Source organism: Canis lupus, chromosome 26 (assembly GCF_011100685.1).
Source record: "Canis lupus familiaris isolate Mischka breed German Shepherd chromosome 26, alternate assembly UU_Cfam_GSD_1.0, whole genome shotgun sequence".
In the NCBI taxonomy this organism is placed as follows: domain Eukaryota; kingdom Metazoa; phylum Chordata; class Mammalia; order Carnivora; family Canidae; genus Canis; species Canis lupus.
In genome coordinates this window covers 19,697,439-19,720,890 of record NC_049247.1, presented here as the reverse complement: position 1 = coordinate 19,720,890, position 23,452 = coordinate 19,697,439, and the positions used below count along the sequence as shown (strand labels likewise).

The 23,452-nt window shown below is 54.0% G+C and overlaps 1 protein-coding gene across 1 annotated transcript; it reads right to left on the bottom strand.

Moving 5' to 3' along the window:
• Positions 1-6,761: 6,761 nt before the first annotated feature.
• On the bottom strand, positions 6,762-16,270 carry CRYBB2 (crystallin beta B2). The gene is made up of 6 exons (NM_001048113.1): positions 16,249-16,270; positions 14,308-14,387; positions 11,456-11,574; positions 10,159-10,291; positions 8,724-8,866; positions 6,762-7,019 (listed from the first exon to the last, which is right to left on the bottom strand). Exons 2-6 carry the CDS (start codon positions 14,359-14,361, stop codon positions 6,851-6,853), a joined length of 618 nt encoding a protein of 205 aa, NP_001041578.1. The 5' UTR covers positions 14,362-14,387; positions 16,249-16,270; the 3' UTR covers positions 6,762-6,850.
• Positions 16,271-23,452: the final 7,182 nt, after the last annotated feature.

The window sequence follows — 23,452 nt, the reverse complement described above, 5'->3', positions numbered from 1 at the left end:
CAGGTTTAAGCAGGAGGGTGTCATGATTGGATTTGCATTTGGAGAAGATTCTTCTGACAGCCTCATGGAGCATAGACTGTAACTCACAGAGGGAGTGTGGTGAGACCTTTGAGAAGGCTATTGGGATTGTGTGAACAAGAGAGGGTACCAACCCGGATCTGGGGATGGCTGACTAGCAGGTGGATTTAACAGAAATTCAGAAGGCTGAAAGGATGATGAAAATTCAGAAGACCAGGGAATCTGGGGTGGCTCAGTGGTTGAGCATCTGCCTTTGGCTCAGGTCATGGTCTCATGGGCCTGGGATTGAGTCCTGCATCGGGCTCCCCGCAGGGAGCCTGCTTCTCCCTCTGCCTGTGTCTCTGCCTCTCTCTCTCTCTCTGTGTCTCTCATGAATAAATAAATAAAAGCTTAAAATAAGAAGAAGAAAATTCAGAAGACCAACATGGGAAAATCACACACCCTTCCCTTCCAGGCATCTCTTCAGGCAGTCTGGCCAAAGCTTCCTTTTTTTTTTTTTTTTTTTTAAGATTTTATTTATTTATTTATTCATGAGAGAGAGAGAGAGAGAGGCGGTGGGGGGGGGGGTGGGGAGAGGCAGAGACACAGGCAGAGGGAGAAGCAGGCTCCATGCAGGGAGCCCGACATGGGACTCGATCCCGAGTCTCCAGGATCATGTACCGGGCCAAAGGCAGCGCTAAATGGCTGAGCCACCCGGGCTGCCCTGGCCAAAGCTTCCTGATGCCAAGTCTATCACCAGTGAACTACCTCCTGGTGTTGGGAGCAAACCTTTGGTTTTTAGAAAGATGTTGCCATGCCAACCGTGGCCTGGCTTCCAGCCTGCACAGCCCACAGAGCCTGTGTCAGCAGCCCCAGGACACGGGGACCCAGCAGCCTGCCAGCCAGCCAGCATCAAAGACCCCAGGGAGGAGGAGGCAAGGGAAGGACTATTTCTAAAGCTGGGGTCAGGGTGTCCTGCCCATCAGCATCTCCAGTACTGGAAGTTCCAAAGGGTAATCCCCTGGCCTCCCAGAGAGGCTGATGACCAATGGTCAGAGAGAGCACTGGGTTTAAACTCCAGCTTTACCGCTTCTTACCAGTGTGGCTTTATGCAAGTCACTGCCCGCTTTCTGAGCCTCAGCGTTCATCATAAAATGGGAACAACCCACAGGTTGTTGCAGGTCAGAGAGTGAGTAAATCAGCCAGCAATCCCTAAATGCCCACACACCAGGTACAGAGGGGCCTGGATCGAGCCTGGCCTGATCCTGTCCGCCTGCAGGGAGGTCGAGTACATGGAGCAGTTCCGGCAGGTCAATGTTTCCTTCCTGTTGCATGGGCTGCATGAGCATTTGAGGACTTCCCTGGAGGAGTCTGGGATCAGGGATGGCTTCTCCCAGGGAAGGGGCTGGCGGCTATGTGGATGCGCTGGTGGTGCAGCATGGAGATGTGAGCGGACCCCCTCCCTCCCTGTCCTCATGAAATCTCCAGTCCAGCTGGGAAGCAGGACCAAACAAATTGTGAATAATCACATCTGCAATGAAGTTGAGGGGCTAATGGTCGGACCTGAGGAGCAGACACACTGTATGAGGTTGGCACACACCGTGATAATCATGAATATAAAGCACCTGCTTGGTGCACCTGCCCGGCTCAGTCAGAAGAGCATGAGAATCTTGATCTTGGGGTCGTAAGTTCCAGCCCCATGTTGGGTGTAGAGATTACTAAAAAATAAATAAATAAACTTAAAAAAAATAATAAAGCACCTGATCAATGACTGGAAAGGAAAAGCATTTGACCAATACTTAGATCAATATTTTGGAACAAAACTTCTGATTTCTGCCTTGGAAATGGCAGTGTGGTCCACCTGGCTGGTCTTTCCTCATTCCTGGATGAATGCAGAGATAGGAGATCCCAATCCACTCAAGTCTGTGTCTTCTTTAATGGAAAAAGAAAAATAACTTCCTGCGATAAGAGGTTTAGTCATAAACTATTCATGAACGTCATCAGCCTATTTTATTTTTAAAAGCGTTTTTAAAAGTTCATTTGAGAGAGTGAATGAGAAAAAGTGAAGTGTCACACAAGTGGGGGAGGGGTAGAGGGAGAACAAGAAGCAGACTCCCAGTGGAGCAGGGATCCCCACTAAGGGCTCATCCCAGGACCCTGGGATCATGACCTGAGCCAAAGGCAGATGCTCAACTGACTGAGCCACCCAGATGCCCCATCATCTGCCTATTTTAAAGAAAGATGCAGAAAAGTAAGCTGCTTACAGAATTACAAACCCCTAGAGCAGTGGTTCTCAGCTTCGCTTTGCATCAGTGAAACACCCGTCCCTGGTGCACGCTGAGCTGGGGAAGAGGAAAGAAAGCAGAGGTAAGGGGAAGACAGAGGTGGGGAATGAAGGAAAGGTGCGGCAAAGGGAATTCAGAGGAAGAGGAGAAAAAGGGGGAGGAAGGACAGGGAAGGGAGGGAGAGGACAGGAGAGCAAGAGTGAGGCCCACGAAGGGAGCAGAGGGGCAGGAGGAAGATGATGGGAGTGAATGAGCAAATTGGTGAGTGAATGTGCCGGAGGCACTTCCGTCCTTGCGTACCCGACGAGCTCCTACTCATCCTACAAAACCCAGCTTAAACAGCTTCTGCAAAGCCTGGGTGCTGTTTGTTTCCCCTCCCAGCAAGCACTGGGGAGGAGAGCTGCAGAAACAACAGGCCTCGAAGGCCTGTCCAGCGGGAGCTTGCTCTCTGGAGTCTCAGGTTGGCAGCTGGCCCAGGAGAGGCTCTGAGGCCCCTCCCAGCTCCGGCAGCGGGCGAGGAGCCCCGAGGACGACGCTCCGCTGACACCTGGTGGCTGGAGGCGGGAGTGCGCCTAGGAGACGGTTCTGGGGAGATCTGAGCGGAGGCAGAGGGGTCCTGGCTTGGAGGTGTTGGGAGACAGGGAGAGGGACCCACCCAACACGGCCCTCGCTTGACAGAGAGACGGAGGGGGGAAGATGAAGAGGAGGGTTAGGAAAGGAAGCAGGAGACAGAGAAACAGAGAGAAACAGACAGAGGCAGTGGTACCAGCAGGGATAAAGGTAGGTCCCGAGGGAGACAGAAGGAAGTAGAAAGAGAGATAAAGAGCGAGACAGGGAAATGCAAAGAAAAATGAAGCAATCAAAGCAATGAGGGGATCCCTGGGTGGCTCAGCGGTTTAGTGCCTGCCTTCGGCCCAGGGCCTTGATCCTGGGGACCCAGGATTGAGTCCCGCATCGGGCTCCCTGCATGGAGCCTGCTTCTCCCTCTGCCCGTGTCTCTGCCTCTGTGTGTGTGTGTGTCTCATGAATAAATAAATAAAATCTTAAAAAAAAAAAAAAAAAAGGCAATGTAGGGAGAGAGTGACCCCAACTGGCCATCCTTGTTCTTTCACTGAGGAGGATGAGGGCCTCTGAAAGTGTCCCACCCAGCACTGTGTGGATTCCGGCATCTGCTCCCCCTTGTCAAAGCCCATTCCTGGGGGGGTCTCCTTTCCCTTGGCAGAGTCTGTTTTGTAAAAAAGGCCTCCCATATGGGGAATCTCCTCCCATACCTTGACCTTCCTCTCATTGACTGCTGGGGCCTTTGTCTTCTCCTCTCCAACCTGGGTCCACCCATGTGACCCTCCTTCCAACAGAGTGTGGAAGAAGCGATGCTGTGTGCCTTCTGAGGCTGAGTCTTACGAATGCCACGAAGCCTCCACCTTTCTCTTGGGACACTTGCTCTTAGAGCCCAGCTACCATGCTGTGTGGTAGCCAAGCAGCTGCATGGAGGGCCCACGTGTTGGGTGGGGGTCTGATCTGAGAGCCATAGTTGAGGCCCCAGCCAACAGCCGGCACCAACACTCAGCTATGGGACTCCTCCCCAGCCTTTGAGCTACCCTAGATGACTCCATTTGGAGCAGAGATGTGCTATCCTCACTGGGTCCTGCCCAAATGACACATGTGAGCAAAGCAAATGATTGTTGTTGTACCCACTAAGTTTTGGGTAGGTTGGTGTTAGGAATAGATAGATAGAAGCCCCCTTGGTGCTGCCTACCATGCACAGCATCATCTTGATCACCACCAGCCAATCTCTCAGGACTTTGTGCTTAGCCAGCCCTCAGAGTTTCCATGCCCTGAGGTGGTCACTATGCTTAGAACACTGGAACATCGCATGCTCTCTCTTGCATCCCCAACTCTGCGTACTCTGTTCCCTTTGTCAAGATGGTTCTCCCCAAGATTCATCTGCAAAATGTCAACTCTTCTTTCAACGCCTCCCACATCTTTGGAGGTCTGATGCCCCAGGCAGTACCCTTGCCCCCTCTTGGTGTCCTTGGCCCCTTCCTCTCGCCATCATTGTATTAGTGTCCTAGGGATGCCATCACGGAGTGCCCTGAACATAGTGGCTTAAACAACAGAAATTTATTATCTCACAATTCTGTAGGCTGGCCCTCCAAGGTCAGGGTGTCACAGGGTTGGCTCCTTCTGGGGGCATGTGAGGGAGAATCTGTTCCATGCTTCTCTCCTGGATTCTGGTGGTTTCCTGGTGGTTCGGATGTAGCTTGGTCTCTGTTGCATCACCCCATTCTCTGCCTGTATCGTCACATGATGTCCTCTGTATGTGTGTGTGTGTCTGCAAATTTCCCCTCTTCACAAGGACACCAGTGATACTGGATTAAGGACTCACCCAATCCACTCTGACCTCATCTAAATTTAAATAATCACCTCTGCAACAACTATAGTTCCAACAAATGTCACATTCTGAGACACTAGGGGGTTAGGACTTCAACACATGAATTTGGGGAAGGAGGACCAATTCAATCCATAATAATCACCAAGGTCTTTTTTTTTTTTTTTTTTTTTTTATGATAGTCACACAGAGAGAGAGAGGCAGAGACACAGGCAGAGGGAGAAGCAGGCTCCATGCACCGGGAGCCCGACATGGGATTCGATCCTGGGTCTCCAGGATCGTGCCCTGGGCCAAAGGCAGGCGCCAAACCGCTGCGCCACCCAGGGATCCCAATCACCAAGGTCTTATTGTCAAGCTATCACCATCTCTCCAGAGTAGAGTGGGAGCTTCCGGGGGTGGGCGGGGCTCTGTCCTATTTATTTTGTATCCCCTCCTCTGCCCAGGTCCAGGAAGAACATACGCACTTGGCAGTTATTGGCTAAAGAAGAAGGAACAAGTGGAAACAAGTAACATTTATTGAGAACTGATTAGTTCCTATCTGCATGGTAATCATGTTAACCACTTTAGCTCATTCAACAGGGTTTTCCATTTGTCCAGATTCGAGGGGATGACTTTATATGGAGGTACACAAGGGTGAGACTATCTAAAATTTTTCTTTTTTAAAAAAAGATTTTATCTATTTATTCATGAGAGACACACAGAGAGGTAGAGACACAGGCGGAGGGGGAAGCAGGCTCCCTGCGGGGAGCCCAATGCGGGACTCGATCCCAGGACCCCAGGATCATGGCTTGGGCCAAAGGCAGACCCTTAACCACTGAGCCACCCGGGCGCCCCTACCTAAAATCTTTCTGAATAAGAAGAGCGGTTCGAAACTTATTACCAAGCAATAGTTATTGACATAATGTGGTCAGAGTCCGGAAAGATACAGCCTGATAGGGGAATGGAAAAGGGACCCCGGGGGTAGACTCCACGCACATAAGCCCATCTAATATGCGACAGAGGTGGCATTGCCCCACAGTGGGTGAAACGGACTTCTCAAGAAATGATTCCAGGACAACGGTGGCCGGCAGTGGAAAAGGGGAGATCCAAAAGGAACTTAGACACGCTGGACACCAAAACCAGCTCCAGAGGGATTGAGAATTCACATGTGAAGAGCACAACTTGCAAATGTCCAGGGGGGTAAAAATATTGGAGAATATATTTGAGACCTGGGGTTAGAAAGAATTTCTTCAAGAAGACAGGGTAAGGTACACACTATAAGGGAACAGACCGATGTTAGACGACATCAAAATGTAAAACTACGACATCAAAAGATACCGCATGCGAAGCGAAAGGAAGCTGCCCTGGGGAGTAGATACTCGGGCTACAGATGAGCAGCAAACGATTCCCATTTATCCAGAGAATGCCCGGGTCATCTCATTTCATCTCCACTGAGTCCAGATCAGGGAGGCCCTGTCCCCCCCCCCCTTTTCCCCAAGTATAAGCATGGGGGCTCTGAGAGGTAAAATCACTTGTCTGAGGCCCGATCACAGGCCAGGCTCCGGAACAGCCATTAGAATCCAGGCCAACCGTGACGCCGAGTAATCGAACCAAGCAACTAATGAGCGGAGGGACCACGGAACACACACGGAACAGAAACGGGGGGCCAGGCCCTCTGTCTGGGACGGGGTGGGATTGCAGGGCTATTGGCTCTCCTGGCCGATCTAAGAAAACTGCCAGGCTCAAGGTGATAACATGCTACTATGGGAATGGCAGGGGACACATTTTTAAGGGCTGGAGCATCCCTCACACGCCCCCGGGGGGGATGGTTCTCAGCAACCATGTAAAAGGGAGCCAGGCTCTCATGGGGCACAGGTGGCTGCAAACCAGGCAAAGAAACAGAGGTTCAGAGAGGTTGGACAGTACGCCCAAGGTCACACGGCTAAGAAGCTACAGAGTTCTAAGTCTTCCTGAGGGTTCTGCTGTCCTACCCCAGCCCAGTCACTTCCTGGTTCTCCGTCTGTCTGTCTGTCTGTCTCTGTCTCGCACACACGCACCCAGAACCCAGGTCTCAGCTCCCACTGGAGATACAAGACAACACAACACACAGATTGCAAGTCACACTTTATTCACTCGCCAGGAGGTCTGGGGGGATCCTGGGCAGCAGACCAAGCCCCTGGGAAGGAGGGAAAGGGGGGCACTAGTTGGAGGGGTGGAAGGCACCCCGTTGGTGCCACTGCATGTCGCGGATGCGGCGCACGGACTGCACCTGGGGGTGGGGAGCCCCAAAGTCACCGCTGTCCTTGTAGTCTCCCTTCTCCAGCAGGTACTGCAGCCCACGATAGCCAGGGTACTGGTAACCGACCCACCTGCAGGCCAGACGGAGGACAGAGGAGAGGCAGGCGGGGGGAGGGGGGGAAAGGGGGGAGAGAGAGAGAGAGTCCTTAAGCCATTAGGAAGGGGGGAGTTCCCAATCCTTTCTCACTTCCTGATTGTTGGGCAGGAACACCATCCTTCCGGCATCCAGCCTCTGCTTTCTTCCTTCTTTTGATGGGGAGCTCACTACCTCTTGAAGCAACTTTTGACTGAAGGCCTGATACTGGGATCAGAGGAAGGAATGATCTCAAGCCCATTGAAGCCTCGAATAAGACAGGTCTCTTAACTGCCTCTGTCTACCCTCCTCCTAACTCCATGCCTGGCTGCAAGGCCCAAGGAGAATAGGCTGGGTCCCGGGAGCCCTCTGTAATCCCTTTGTCATTTGAAGTCACCACCGTCTTGGGGGGGGGGGGTCCTTCACTCTTTTGAGCGCCTAATGAAATTTACAGTTTCTTCCCCCCAGAATGTTACAAAGCCCTGCCCTACTGGGACCTGCTTGGCCAGACTTGGGGTCTTGCAGCTCTACCTCTTGGTCTTGGGTCCCTATATCTCGGCGCACTAGCCAGCCAGTCGAGAGTTTGTAGAGTCCCTCAAATGCACTAGGCTCCTCCAACCACAGGGCCTTTGCACGTGCTGTTATCTGTCTGACCTTCCTTCCTCTCTTTACACCTGCACTTCTACTCTTTCTCGGGATCTGAGTTCAAGAGTCCCCTTTTCAGGGACGAAGTCCAGATTTGGAAAAAAAAAAAAAAAAGGAAGTCCAGATTTGTGTGGATTCTTAAATTATTAACTCTTGACCCCAGCTAGACTTAGCTTTACCAAGCAGAAGCCAGGTCTCTAATCTCTTTTGACATGCTGAGCACCTAACACAATGCCTGGCATGTGGTGGCACTCAACAGATTGAAGAATGAATGAATGAATGAATAAATGACGAAGACCACAAACTCAGAACTTTGCACAGTATTTTAGGAGTTTGGTGAATTCCAGAATGCCAGTACGTGTTGGTAAATCAGCTCTCTTGAGGAAAAAGGGGTCTTGATTTGTAACATATTCCAATTTCTATGGTGCAAATAGTCCCACTATAGCAGATTTCAAGCTACTGAGGATTCAAAACCAGCTCACAGAAATTCTGAAAATTGAAGAATCAGCTCTTCCAAGCTGGCACAAGCAAGCTCCAAGCACCACTGCCTGTAGCCTGTCTGAGGATGCCCATAGAATTGAAGTTTTGCACAAGAAGGAATTCCCCGTGGGTGACGGCCAGAGTCATGTACCAGGGAAGTTTATTCAATGGGAAACGACACGTCCTCTTTCTAAACTCAGGAACTCATGCGGTAAAGCAGCAGCATGGGCTGGACTGCCTGCCACTCCCAGCTCCATTAAGACCACTCAAGTCACCTCCTACCCTTCTGCCTCCCACCCCTGCCCGGCCTCATCTGCACCCCACTAACGTTTACTGTCCTGCTCTTGGGGATTGAGGTTAAGGCCGAGCTTTGCCTCACTCCAGAGGTAGGGTGCTGCCCAAAAGGCAGCTCTGGACGGGACTGCAGGGGCTGAAAGCCAATTACAAGCTCACGATCTCCATGCCCACTTCCCATAAGGGAAGACTGAGGTCGCGGGTATACATGCTCCGCAGGGTCCAGGGCAGGGCGGGACCGGGCTCCTGGGGCAGGGCGACCCGGGGCTGGCTCTGCACTCACGTGCCACTCTGCACCCGCACCGACGACACCTTCTCCTGGTAGCCGTGGGCGTGGAAACTGGGCACGTCATCATCTATGATTTCCATCTTCTTCCCCGTGAAGTTGGGGTTTTCATAGAGGATGATCTTGTGCTCTTGGCTGTCCTGTTGGCAGGGAGCATGGAAAGTGGGTGTGGGAGAGGGGCCTGGGGTGAGCCTCCCCCACCCTGTCCAGATGCCCCACCGTTGAGATCAGCTCAATCCACCTACACACCTGCTACGCAGTACCCCCGCCACCCGAGTGTCTATAAACAACAGCAGTTAACCCTGGCTGTTTGTTGGGGTCCCACTGGGCCGTCTTCATATGACACTCCAGGCTCTACACTTACAGGCACATTCAATTCTGATATGTCATTTTCTCTCAGCTCCCTTTAAAAAAAAATTGGTCACAGTCTACACACACAGAGATGCAGGCTGGTGGGGCCCCAAACAGGCACCAGAGATATTTTGGCTTTTCTTCCTTGCCACATCTCTTCCCATATCCTGTTCCTATATTTTCTTAGTCATCCCCTTTAATCCTTTAAAGACCAGAGCCAATGGGGCCCCTGCATGGTTCAGTGGTTGAGCGTCTGCCTTTGGCTTGGGTCATGATCCCAGGGTCCTGGGATCGAATCCTATATTAGGTTCCCTACAGGGATCCTGCCTCTCCCTCTGCCTATGTCTCTACCTCTCTCTGTGTGTCTTAAATAAATAAATAAATAAATAAATAAATAAATAAATAAATAAAATCTTTTTTTTTTTTTTTTTTTTTTAAACAGAGCCAACATAGGAACCCAGCTCTATGGGAGGCTAAGTCCAGTGTTCTCCAATCTTCCATCAAGCTATGGGGAGAGTTAACCTGCCTTGGGGAGGTTTGGGAGCCTGGCCCTGTGCCCTCCCTAAGAGTTCACATTCTAGTAAGAATCGGGGTCAGAGAAGAACCACAGGTCCTGCCAGCATGAGTTATGAACAAGAACTAACCCACCTTTGCCTCCACACCCAGTCCCAAAATTCCTTTTCATATTTAGGATGGCTGCCATCCGTTGAGCTACTGCTCTGTGATAGCTTCCAACCCTGGGGAGCACGGTCCACACACAGAATGGAATGTGAACGGCACCCACCCCAGAGCATTTTGAGATCTCGTGAATGGAGCCCCACTTGGGGTTGTGCGATGTGGCAACCCTTAGGCTGAGCATGTGGGAATCTCAGGGCAGTTAGATACAAATATCTCCATTTAACAGATGGGGAAACTGAGGCTTGGGGAGGTGAATGACTTATGCTAGGTCACAGAGCCGGGAAGTGTGCCCTGCCCATCAGAAGGGTCACAGGGCTGGAGGTGAAGGCTCCTTCCTGCTCCCTAGAGCCCCAGCTCCAAGGTGGCAAAGAGAGGAAGAAGCAAGAAGCGACAGGAGGCTCACCACTTTGATGGGTCTCAGGGAGCTGAGGGAGTCAGTCCTCCGACTGCTGGTCCACGAGTCCCAGCGGGGGTACTCGCCCTTCTCGAACACAAACTGCTCTCCCTTGCAGTTGGCTTGTTCGTAGCCCACCCAGCTGCAGTGGAGACAGAGTGAGGGCGGGTCAGGCCACCCCCGGCTTCCCCTGGCGGGACCCTGGCTAGTTGCTCAAGCCGCCGGGGCTCGCACTCGCCTGGCTCAGCCATCAAAATCCAGACACCGCCAAGGCGAGAGTAGCGTCACCTCAGTTATCCAGAACTCAACTTTGAACAATCAACAATCATTAGCAAAAATATCAAAAGTTCAATTTCTAGAAAGAAAGCAGAGGAGGGTCAAGTCTGTTTGAGAAAGTCTCCCATCCAAATGGTAAAATGAAAAGGCAACTGAGAATCAGATACGGTGCTTAAATGGTCAAAACTTCACTTGTCCAGGAAGAGGTGCTCCCGGGAGCACCAGGAGCCCAGAGCGTGTCGGACAAGGGAGGCCGGCAGGGCCGTGTTCCCCACGCCAGCAGACTCTGACTTGAGCGGCGTCATTGCACTCTGCAGGATTCCCTGAGAACCTTGAGTTGTGGGATGGGTCACCCAGGACCCCCAACCCCACCAGGACCCCTGACCTCTTGGGAGGGGTCACCGGGGGCCACCCCTGATTCCTGAGGCTCTTTCAAGGAGGAGCAGTCAGGGAACCACAAGGACAGGCGCCTGCAGGCTGTGCTTGGCTTTGTGACCTGAGCGGGGCAGTCACGTCCTACCAGCCACCTCCCCTTCTCTCTGAGGTCAGGTACCAAGGCTGCTGGCCCCCAAATATGCCAATGAGATCCAGTATGGGCAGGATTGGGGGAGCGGCCAGTGAATGCAGAGCTGGGACATCTGGCTTCAAACCTCATAGGAGAGTGAGGACACTCCTGGAGCCAGAGACTGGCAGCTCTAGAAAAGTCCATGCAAGCCACTGTCCATCTCCCTGCCTCCAGGGAGTGGCTGGCCTTGGTGTCAGGCTTTTTCCACAGAGGAAGAAGGCCAAGGCTCAGAGAGAGAAGTTCCTGGTCCAATGTGACACAGCCTCGAAGTGGTGGCATCTGGATCTGAGCCCAGCTCAATCTGACCCCAGAGCACAAAGTCTTTCCACAGGCTGCCAGCCACCAAATCGCATGGTCCGGCGGCACAATGAGGGCAGGTCCCCGCCAGCTTTACAGCCCACTTGCCTCACCCTGGGGCCCCCAACCAGGCGAGCCCCCCACCCCCCACCCCAGGTAGGTACGTACGGTCCAGCCTGCACCAGGACAGAGCCTGCCTTCTCCACGCCAGTCTCCTTCAGGTTGGGGCAGGGCCCACTGAGCTCATGCGAGTGGCCCTGGAAGTTCTCCTGCTCAAAGATGATGATCTGCAACAGGAGGACAGGGTCGCCCGTCATGATGGGGAGGAGCGAAGCGAGGCACTGGCGCGGGGGAGGGGGCCCGGACTCCAACCTCGGGAGCCACAGACCCATAAACCGAGTCGGTCCTGGCTCTGCCACCAACCAGCTGTGACACCCTGAGCCAGTACTTCCCCTCGCTGAGCCTCCGTCGCTCCGTTGGGAAAATGGGAAATGAGGGAACCACCTCGTGGGATGGCTGGAAGGATTCGGAGAAGCAGACCCTTAGCACACAGCGCCGCCTCTGTGCATGCCAGGCGTGCTCCCGTGGATTCAGGGGCATCCCACACCCCCTGGGACACACAGGGGCGGAGCTGAAGTTGGGGTCCAGGTTCACTGGGTGCGTCTCCACCAGGGCAGCACTTTGCAGACTCGCAGGCCCGCAAAGCACCTGGGCCCTCGATGAAACGCGGTTTCTGAGACAGCACGTCTCAGGGCGCGGCCCCAGATGCTGCAGCTCTCCCCAGCTCACGGGCGACGTCGGGCTTCTCTTGCTCCTAGAGAGCCTGTGGGCACCCCCTGACCCCATCTCAGCCCAAGGCTAGCATCCCCGGCATGGGCTCTGCAGGCCCCTTCTGACCTCCACCAGGGTACTTCCGAGGGGGCTTCACCCTCTTTGTCTCACCTGGCGCTCTCAGCAGTCCAGGGCGGGGAGCCAGCAGGATCCCCATTGGGGAGGCTGAAGGGGCCCCCCCAAGGCCTCACAGCCGAGGGCTAACCCAGAGGTCAGCTGCCACTTTTCCTGATTCCCGAGCACATTTCAGGGCAGGGGTTCCACGGCCGCGCCTCCCCGGGGAGCTGCCCCGGGTGAAGAGGTGGGCTCGGGGCACCGCACAATCCACACGGTCAGCACTGGCTGCGTCAACATGGCCCTGTCTCCCAGGCCGGGGATTAGCTAGATAAAGGCAGGGCGGGGAGGCCCAGAGGGGCTCAGGGACAAATTCCATGGGCTCAGTCCAGCCTTTGTGGTCACTGACTCGACCACAGGAGGGTCAGGACATGTGAGCTCTGATGCCACCCCTGTTGCATCCAGCTGCACAACTCTCGGAAGCAACCTGGTCGCTTGGAGCCTCAGCTTGCCCATCTGAAAAATGGGGGGGGGGGGCGTGTCGTGCCTATCATGCAGGGTACTGAGAAGGCTCAGGAATAGGGATGTTAGGGACTCGTTTGTTATCACCCTGGCCTGGGAGAGGAGCTCTAGCAGCCGGGGAAGGACAGGGAAAGTCAGCCCCTCCACCTATTCGAGAAGCTTCGGAGGGCCCAGAAGCTCGGTATTGTTATTACTGCTATTGTTATTTATCAGCGCATGGGTGCTAACATTTTACACAATATCTAATCCTTTTAACGTGGGCTATTGGACGCCGCAGCCTTTAGCTCCCTATGTCTGTGGAACGTGCTCGACCAGGCCAAGTGAAGATGCGCTCATGGAAGAGACACCTTGGATTTTGAAGATTTAGAACATGAAGGAAACAATGAAAAAGAGCTTACTCATAATTTGTCTATCGATTATAGGTGGGGATATACTGGGTTTGATAAACTAGAACACAGAAGTTAATTTCTCCTGTTTCTTTGTACTTTTTTTTTTTTTTAAATCGTGGCTGCTAGGACATGTTAAATTGCCGACGTGCCTGGCTTTCTGTGTCTCTGGGACGGCAGGGCTCTGAACACGTTGCCAAGGCCTTCCTGCTGGTCCTCGGGCTCTCACAGCTTGCTCCCACCTCTGGGCTTTGCACGCTGGGCCCTCTGCCTGGAATATTCTCCTCTGCCCCCATCTGACTCACGTGGCTGGTGACCCGGCTCTCTGCTCCCATGCCACCTCCCTCAGAGTGGCCTCCCTGACTACCTCAGCTACCACCTTCTTTCCTCATTTATCCCAACTCTTTGCACCCCTTACCCCGCTTCATGTTTCCTGAAACACTTCCCACTGCTTGAAGTCCTAGATTTGTTTGTGCTCTGTCTCTCCCCTAGAAAGTCAAAATGGGATCAGTGGGTTGGGGGCTGCAGTGGCTCAAGCCTCCCAGGCTGGGGAGGCCCCACATTGGACCAAAGGGAAGGGTCAGGGTAGACCCTGTGCCCAGGGCCTCTGAAACAGAGGGCCCCCTGAGGGGGCCAGGCACAGGCAGCCAGGTGGATGGTTGCTGGTAGAGGTTTGGGTACAAATTGGGTATGATGAACCCCCGGCCTTTGGGCTAGGCTCCCCCCAGGATCCTAGGAGGGCGGGGAGGATGAGGAAGCAATGCGGGCAGTAATAGCTGGTGTTAGGTGGACACACCACATGCCGGGCTGAGCTGGTTGCCATCGCCTCTTCACACCCACCCTGCACCGTGAATCCAGTTCTCCCCATTGAGGCTCAGAGAAGTCAAGTGACTGGCTCGGGACACACAGCAGGTCGGGAATCCCACCTCGCCTCCCGTTCACAAGACCCCTCTCACACCTAGACTCAGGGTCTGCCCCAGTCCTGGGAACCCCGCCATGATCATTGGGGTGCAGGGTAAGGCAGAGACACAAGTCACCAAAGCTGGAAACTGGTGTCAGGAACCTTGGCGTGCCGGTCGTGGGCCAGGAAGGGGCCTTCAGAATCAGTGCCCCCGGGTGCAACTGGGGGAGGCTGAATCCCAGAGAGGGCCGGGGCAGAGAAGGGAAACTGAGTCTGAGAGGGAAGCTCTGCTTGCACCTTTGGGCCCCCCTGCCCACGGTACCCACCTTGGGGTTGAGGGGCTGTGGCTTGCCCGCTTGAGTCTGGTGGTCCGAGGCCATGGTGGGTGGTCCTGTGCAGGAATGACCTGGAAGACATGTGGGAAGCAGCCGTGAGGACCTGTCTGGGTCCCCGGCTCTCTCACCCGGGGGCCTCAGGGCCGCCCCACTCCGGCCCTGATCTGGGTGTCCCCCATCTCGGCTCGTCCGCAGGTGGTGGTGTGAACTCCCATCCTTTGCTTCATTTCTTTGTGTCCAGGCCAGCTCCGGAGAGGGAAACGGGGTCGGCTAAGGAGTGGTGAAGCACTAGAGCTCCCGCGGGGTGCAGGTGGGTCCCCAGCACTCAGCCCTGACAAGCGGAGCAGAATGTGGACCCACGGGTATCATGGGCATTTCCTGATGGAGAGAAAACGTGGGCCACAGCACCCACGCACTGGCCATGCTTGGCCATGTGGTGGCTCCCCCTTGGGGTCTCTCGAAGTCCCCTGAGCCCCCGCCTCTCTCCCCACCTGCCTCCCCCCACCCCAGCCCTGTACCCAGAAGTTCCTCTCTGCCATCGGCCTCCCCTCCCCATTAGTGAGCACACCCGTGACGGAGCTCAGGCTACAAGAGAACAAGGAAGTGAGCGTGATGGCAGAAGCCCAGGCACCGTCGTAGGCAGCAGCAGAGAACTTTCCTCAGCTGCTGAGAACCTCAGAAAAGTCTGGAAAGTTGGCACTGTCTTCTGTCCCACAGGAGGGGCGGTGAGCCAGCCTGCAGGTTCCCAGGAAGGATGGGAGGCCTGAGCTCCTTCTCCAGAGAAAACGTCCGGCTTCCGGAAGCCCCTTCCACACTAGAGGCCGGGCTGGGCCATCCATCAGAAAGAAGAAATTCGGGGCGCCTGGGGGGCTCAGCAGTTGAGCGTCTGCCTTCGGCCCAGGGCATGATCCCAGGGTCCTGGGATCGAGTCCCGCACCGGGCGCCCTGCAGGGAGCCTGCTTCTCCCTCTGCCTATGTCTCTGCCTCTCTCTGTGTCTCTCATGAATAAATACATAAAATCTTAAAGAAAAGAAAGAAGGAAGAGATTCAGATAAGCAGCTGGGTGACCAAACCTGCTCTGCTCTCCTACAGAACCTGCCCGTGGAGCCTGTCGCAGGGTCGGAGGCCCGGCGGGCAGCCCTGGTTGTCTTCCTTCTCATGCTAAAGCCTAAGCTCGGTTGGTTCACCGTGGGAGCCTTGTCCACTGGCATTGGGGCCCGGGTGGGTCAGCCTCTCTGTGCCTCAGTTTCCTGTTCTGCCACATGGGAACCGTCATGGCACTTGACGAAATCTATGAACGGGTGGTGACAATTTGATTCCATGATGCAGGAAAACTGCAAGCTGCGGCCCTGGAAGCCACCCGGCACTCTGTCCGTGGCAGCTGCGACGGCACGATTCGGGTTAATTCCACCAAGCTGCAGCGCCCCTGAACTCACCTGTTGCTGGGAGTGCCCCGAGAGCCCCAGCGGCTTCCTAGCCACCAACGCTCCCCAAGGCTGGACATGGAGCCGGCGCCCTGGGAACATGGCTACAGGAAGAGCCGGCTCGCCACCCTGGAAAGGATGCTGAGCCTTCAGGAGTGTGATTCCCTTCGCTGACAAACCCCTGGATGTTCCTCCCTTGTCACCCGCAAAACGAGGATGCTGATGCACTGGGTCATATTAATAGCGTTGCCCGGGTCTGCATCACATGCCAGGTGCCACACTGGACCACCCGCCTACATTATCTCTAAGCCCCGCAGCCAAGGAGGTTTTATGACCCATCTCCCCATTTAACAGAAGAGAAAACTGAGGCATAGATCCTAGAAGTCTTTGCCCGAGGTCCCCGTGTCAGAAGGGGGTGGCATCTGGATTTGAACCCAGGCCTCCCACGCTTTCCATCAGGGACAAAGCTGAGCGAAAAAGGCAAGGCAAGCAAGAGAGGCATTCTTACCAGTGACACCAGCCCCCGAGAGTGCCCGTGAAGCCCAGCCGGCGGGAGGTGGCATTTATACCTTCCCCAGGAGTGTCGGCGCCAAGACGGGTGATCGCTTGCGTCCCCACAGAAAGCGGGACGAGAATGCTGGATTAAGCCCACACCAAAGCCCAGGTCAGCAAATGCCCGCAGACATTGTGTCTCTGCACAATAATGTCATTAGCTTTTGGATTCGGCCGCGCCAGGGTGGTCAGGCGGCTGGGCAAGGGGATGCCCACTTTGCATGCATCAGCCGTCCGGCTGCCAGGACCGGGGGCATGCTGGGTTCACTGGTGTGATCAGTCGAGCCCTGGGGGAAGGCAGACAGAGGCAAATCTCAGTGGCCCTGGGAAAAAAACAAGGAGAGGAGGGTGGCTTGCCAGGGATCGGCATCCATCCATCCATCCATCCATTCGACAAATATTTATCAGGCGTCTATTTGGTGCCAAACTCTGTTCCAGGGGGTAGTGTCAGGGAGGGGATCCACTCTAGTCTAAACTGTCCAGGAGAGCTCCCAGGAAGAGACAGAGTCCTTAGGGATGGGGACAAGTCAGCCTGGGAAACCAGGCTGGGAAGAGAGTCCCAACCAGAAAGGGACTGTGTGTGGGAGCTGGTGTGTTATTTAAAGACTTGAAAGCAGGTTAGTATAGCTAAAGTATGGCTAGGCGGCCAGGGCCCGATCCTGCAGGCCGGGGAGGGCGAACTTCCCCCTGAGGACCCTGGCCGGCGCTGCTGTTCTTAGATGGGTGCTCTCAAGCCCGGAGACCCCTGAGGTTTGGAGAAACCTCACAGATCCCTGCTGCCAGCTCCAGCACCGCCCCACGGGCGCCTGGCCTTGATTTATTCACATTTCCTCTCTGTGTTTGTCTTTCTTGAAGCCAGGCTGGGTCTTGACAAAAAATCCAAGGTCAGGCAGGAGAGGGGGACCAACACCAGGGCTCGGAAAACAGGTTCCAGGGAGACTTGCTCTCCCTGACTTTCCATGCTCTCAACACACACACACACACACACACACACACACACACACACGCTCAGCCATGCTGCTTATGTCCGTAGTACTTTTTACCACCTGACATGACGTTACTCATTTATTTGCCTACCATCCTTCTTTTTTTAAAAAAGAAAAAAAAAGATTTTATTTATTTATTCATGAGAGCCACAGAGAGAGAGGCAGAGACACAGGGAGAGAGAGAAGCAGGTTCCCCGCGGGGAGCTCGATGTGGGACTCAATCCCAGAACCCTGAGGTTACGCCCTGAGCCAAAGGCAAGACACTCAACCACTGAGCCACGCAGGCACCCTTACCATCTTTCCAATTAGAAGGTCAGCATCACCGAGGGGGAGCCACTGCCTGCCTGGTTTACCCTGGTGCCCTCAGAGTCCAGCACCTGACCTAGAGTCAGGACTTTCTTGGTTTTCTAGGGCAGCCAGAACAAAGAACTGAGACTGAGTGGCTTAAGACAACAGAAATTCAAGGTGCAAAATAGTGCAGCCTCTATGGAAGCAGCATGGTGGTCCTCAAAAAAATTATCAGTAAAATTTCCCTATCACTCAGCAATTCTACTCGCAGAGACAGAGCCCAAAAGAATTGAAACCAGAACCTCAAAGGGATACTTGGATGCCCATGTTCTAGCACCATTATTCACAGTAGCCAAAACGTGGGAACAACCCAAATGCTCATAGACAAATGAATGGATAAACAAAATGCACCCATAAAATGGAATATAATTCAGCCTTAAAAAGGGAGGGAATTCTGACCCATGCAAATAGGATGGATGAGCCTCGAGGACATGCTGCTAAAGTGAAATAAGCCAGTCACAAAATCCAAATGCTGGATGATGCCACTTACGTGAGATTCCGGGAGTAGCTAGATGTATAGAGATAAGGAGTTGAAAGGCGGGTGCCAGGGCCTAGGGCAGGGAGGAATGGACCATTGATGTTTCATGGGCCCAGACTTTCAGTTTGAGAAGCTGAGAACGTTCTGGAGAGGGATGGTGATGCTGGTTGCCCAACAGCGTGAATGTACTTAAGGCTGCTGAACTGCACACTTAAGATGGTTAAAATAGTAAATCCAATGTTTTGTAGCATATTTTACCACCATCAAAATTATGTCCAAAAAAGCCCGTCCCCCAGAAATGTATTGTCCCACAGTTGTGGAGGCCAGAAATCTGAAATCAAGCAGGGCTCCGTGCCCATGGAAGGATCTAGTGGGGGGATCTCAAAGCCCTTGGCCTTCGGTGTGTCCTGAGCCCTCTATGTGCTCTCCTAGGCAATGAGCTCCATCAGAGCTGGGTTCAGTCCTTGTGCAGGCCCTGGCGTCCCAGTGTCCGCTTAGACCCCCCACACATTAGGTGCTCAGAGGTATTTATTGACTGGTTGAATTAATTAGTGAATAAGAAATAAAAAGACGAGGGAAGGTGTCTTAGTTTGGGCTTTCTCGGAAGCAGACGCTAAGACAAGAGGTCAGGTGCAGGTAGTTTATTTGAGAAGTGATCCCAGGAAGGTCGGCAGGGAATCAGAGGCAGCCAACAGGGTGTATCAGTGAGCAGCAGGTTATCACTGGGTTTTCTTGAAATTATGTGAGGTCACGTGATCCTTTCTGGCCAATGGATTCTGAGAAGTCTCAGATATCTGGTCATTTTATTGCGGGTGCCGGACATTCCAGTGCTTTCTCTTCCATTGCCCTGAGATGCATCGTTGCAAGAGGGTGGAGCCTCCATCAGCCCGGGTTCATGAATCAGTGGGTGAAGAAAACCAGCATTAGACCGACATTAGAAATGTGGCATGGGGTGAGAAATAAACCACCAAGACTTGGGGGCTGTTTGTTACTCACCATCGCCTGACTGATATACACGCACAGAGAGCCTGAACCTTCCTCTCTGCCTTGCTGCAAAGAGTATAGGCCTTAGGATCCCCGGACACAGTTTACTCCCGAGACACACAGGAGCCAGGGCTAGAAGAACCTCTGAGACCTTCAAGATGAAAAGTTCCAACAACACTCCCTTCTCATGACAATTACTCTGCGGCAGCCCCTTCACTTTCCTGGATTAAAACTGATCGGATAATCCACCTACATACATGCTTTCAAATAAATTAACTGTAAAACACCCTATGACATAAAGGAATCGTAAAATGAAATGTGTAATAATCTGTATTTTAATATGAAATATTGAAAAATTGGACATAGGTATTATATCAGATGAAGTAAAAAAAGGAATTTGAGGGTTTTTTAAAAAATATTTTATTTATTTATGAGAGATACACACACACACACACACACACACACACACACACACACAGGCAAAGACACAGGCAGGGCCCAATGCAGGACACGATCCCAGGACCCCAGGACCCCGAGATCACGACCTGAGCCAAAGGCAGACGCTTAACCACTGAGCCACCCAAGTGCCCCGGAATTTGAGGTGTTTGTGCTACTTATCATAGACAAGGTTAGATAAGGTTATATTGAACTGAACATGCATTTGACATGTTCACATGTCCATGAAGAATCATGTTGAACATAATGCAGCCGCACATGCACACTGGCCCAGCAGTGATTTATCAGTGATGCCAACTCCACGGGCAACATTGCCACGGGCCCTGTGATTTTACAAAATGGGGAAGAATGGCTGGGGAAGTTCCCGCCTGAGGATGGGGAGCTGGGGTCCCTGCGTGCCGATTCCTGTTAGCCACTGGATGGGTCATCGGATGAGTTGTGGCACCCACTGGGTGTTCATTCCCCAGAGTTCCCGCTGCCCTGGGCACACCAACATTGTAAGTTCCAAGGGCCACAGGGAAGCACACGGCATCTGCTGCCATCGGGGCAGACTAAGGGCTGGAGGAGGAGCTGCTGGACGCAGGACGTGGCAAGAAGACCCCAAGAGAACCAGGAGTGGCAGACGCATTCGCTGGGGCGCACCAAGGCTGGGGCCCCAGGACGATGCCCACAGAGCCTGCTGCCCAGCTCCCGAGAGTCCATGGGCTCTAGTCCTACCTCCATGAGCCCTGCTCATCCCCGGGCCCCCTTTTGCCCCTGAAGCCTTGCTGCGGCCTGGTTGCCTTACGTCCTTGTTTGCACTGACGTCCTTAGGACAAACCCCATTGCTGAGTACTTGGGAAGTCCCTGCTCCACATAACCATGGAGCCCGTCACCACGGTCACAATTTTTGACGATGGTGAGGCGGAGGGCGAACGCTCAGCCTAGTAGCTCCTCCGTTTTACCCGGCGTTCTCAGCCCTTCCTGCAAATTAAATTTGTATCGATACAACAACCTGTGAGACAGGTGGTGTGATTAGCCCCGAGCCATGGACCAGAACACCGAGGCACAGAGAGGCTAAGCAATTTGCCCAAAGGCACACAGCAAGTGGCAGAGCCTGGAAAGGAACCCAAGTGGTGTGGATCGAAAGCCCCACTCGGCCATTCTGCTTTTCACCGTTAGACGACGCTGCCTCTCGATTAAACCGGTAAACGGGTAAAGTGCTTTCGTGACCCTCACCCTCCTGTCGCCGAGAGGTACTCTTACTTTACTATTCCTCTCAGGCCCTGTCCCTGCAGAAGCTAGAATTTGAGTCTGGGTTGGAGCTAAGAGTGGCCTTTTGGAGTCAGACAGGCCCGGGGTCAGATCTCAGCTCTGCACCTCCCAGGCTGTGTGACCCCCACCATCAGCAATCCCTCTCTGAGCTTCCCGGGCCGTTAGGAGGATTGAATGCAGACAGCAAGCCCTCCCTGACCCAGACCGTTGGTTAGTGTGGGTCTGAGGCTTTGGATAGTCCTCAGACACCAGTGACCTCCTGCGCCCCCTTGGATCTGCAGTCCCCCCACCTCTAGAGTCAGCCCAGCTGCGGACCCCGGGGCTCAATGGGGGCCAGGAAGCAGGGACCCACTGGCGCGGCACCGAGTTGGCCTCCCTGCAATCCCTCCTCTGACCCCGTCACCCAGGAGCCAGTCGTGGTCTAGCCGGGACCAGGCGCAGACAGCCCCTGGCCCAATGTCCAGAACACAGTAGGTGCCCATTTAAAAGTGGCTGCGGCAGCACGAGAGGCTTTAGTTTAGCCAACCACAGCGTGGACAGCCAGCGGGCCGGGTGGGGCGGTGGGGGGTGTGATGAGCTTGGGAGGCAGCCGTGAACTTGAGTCCTGATCCCGCCACTCCAAAGCTCTGGCACTCGGGGCATCTGCTTAGGGCTCTGGGCCTCAGCTGCTCTCCGCACACGGGGCTCAGTGTCACCAGTTAGCAGATTAGAGGTGACCCCGTAGAGCACCCAGTTGTGTACTCTGCACACTGTGGGGACGACCGGGTGGCTTTTATGAGTATTGTTGCTACTGTTGGTTTTTTCTCTGCTATGTGTGCCTGCCCCTGCTGGACACGTCATAGTGTGCGGGGCTCAGGAGCCCACGTTCCAGAGTCAGCTCTCAGAGTGCAGACCTCAGCTCGAGCGCTTCTGGTTGTGCGGCCCCGGGAAGCTGATGCTGCCTCTCTGAGCCTCGGGCTCCTCATCTGTGAAATGGGATGAACTGTGCCTGCCTTCCAGGTGCTGGGTGGCTCAGTGGTGAGCGTCTGCCTTCGGCTCAGGTAATGATCCTGGGGTTCCGGGATCGAGTCCCACATCGGGCTCCCTGCAGGGAGCCTGCTTCTCCCTCTTCCTGTGTCTCTGCCTCTCTCTGTGTCTCTCATGAATAAATAAATAAAATCTTAGAAAAAACAACAACTGTGCCTGCCGTCCAAGGTCATCTTTGGGTTCAGGGACCCAGGTGATGTCCAAACAGCCCTAGCACTGGGTCTAGCATTCAGAAAGGACTAGTTTACAAAGCAAAACAAGGTCTCTGTGAGAGGGACGAGGGGGTGGGTCTTGGGGGCGGCGGGTGGGGAGATGGGAGGAGTGGGGGTGCTGCCATCCTTTCAGGGGGTGGGGTGGGTGCTGGGTGCCCCTCTCCCTCCACCCTGAGCCTGACGCCCCACCCAGCTCTCCTACACACTGATGTAAAAATAATTCAAGGTGATTTCTGGGCTGTGCATACATATTTTTGAAATACGCAGGATGAAGTAACTGACAATTGCTGGAATCCTTTCAATGCCTTCCGGGGGCCCCCTCGGGCCTCCCCTACACCAGCTGCATCAGCTGCCGGGAGGCTGCAGGTGGCGGGGATGGGCTCTGGGCACAACAGGGGAACAAAGTCTGGGAAACATGCAGGACCAGCTCATGGAGGTGCGAAGGCTGAGGGCAGGTCCCTGGGACTGCAGGAAGCCAGCTGTCACCCGACTGTCAGAGGGGACACCCCCTCTTCCTCCCACTGGGGCCAGAGGAGGCTCCCATTCATGACTGGCACTGCCGTGGCATCACCCTTCAGCCAGAGGAAGGCACTGAGGCTCGGAGCAGTCACGGTCAGTGGTGGGAGGCAGGGTGGGGGCTCAGTCCCCCAGCCAAGGCCACCGAAGACGTCTGGGGGGTGGACAGAGCTACTGATGCAGGGAGAAGAGAGAGTCAGGGAGATCACACCATCGTGGCTCAGTTAATGGCCTCCCGGCTGGTCTCGCCATGTCCCCCAGAGCCCCACGGTCTATACTCTGTGCCACAGCCAGAGCAATCCTGTTAAGTCATGCGTCACCTCTCCCAGACTCTCCATGGCTCCCACCTCCCTCAGAGAAGGGTTTGCGAAGCTCTAACTGCCCTGGCTCCCCTCCCTCCCTGATCACTCCCCCATTCTACTGCTTACTCCTTTCTAGACTGACTGCCTTCCTCGCCACGTCTCCATCACCCGCCATACTCCTGCTTGGGACCTTCACACCCATTATTCCTCTGCCTGGAATATTCTCATGTTCATTCAGGTCTCAATTCAAATGTCACCTGCTCAGAGCAGAGATCTCTGACCCCGCCAATCATCATCTCCCATCATAATACTGCACTTTCCTACCTGTAGCACTTGCCACCTCCTAACATTATATTTGGAATCTACTTGTTTCCTGTGTCCCTAGAAGGTGAACTCTGTGACGGCAGGACTTTGTTTTGTTCCCTGCTGTGTCTTCAGGCCTTACACAGGGCCTGGCATTTCCTGAATAAACTAATGAAAGCAGACACTAACAGAGAGATGGAGGTGGACATGATGGATAATCAATGGATGGATGGATGGATGGATGGATGGAAGGATGGATGGATGAGTTGATGGATGGATGGATGGACAAGAGAGA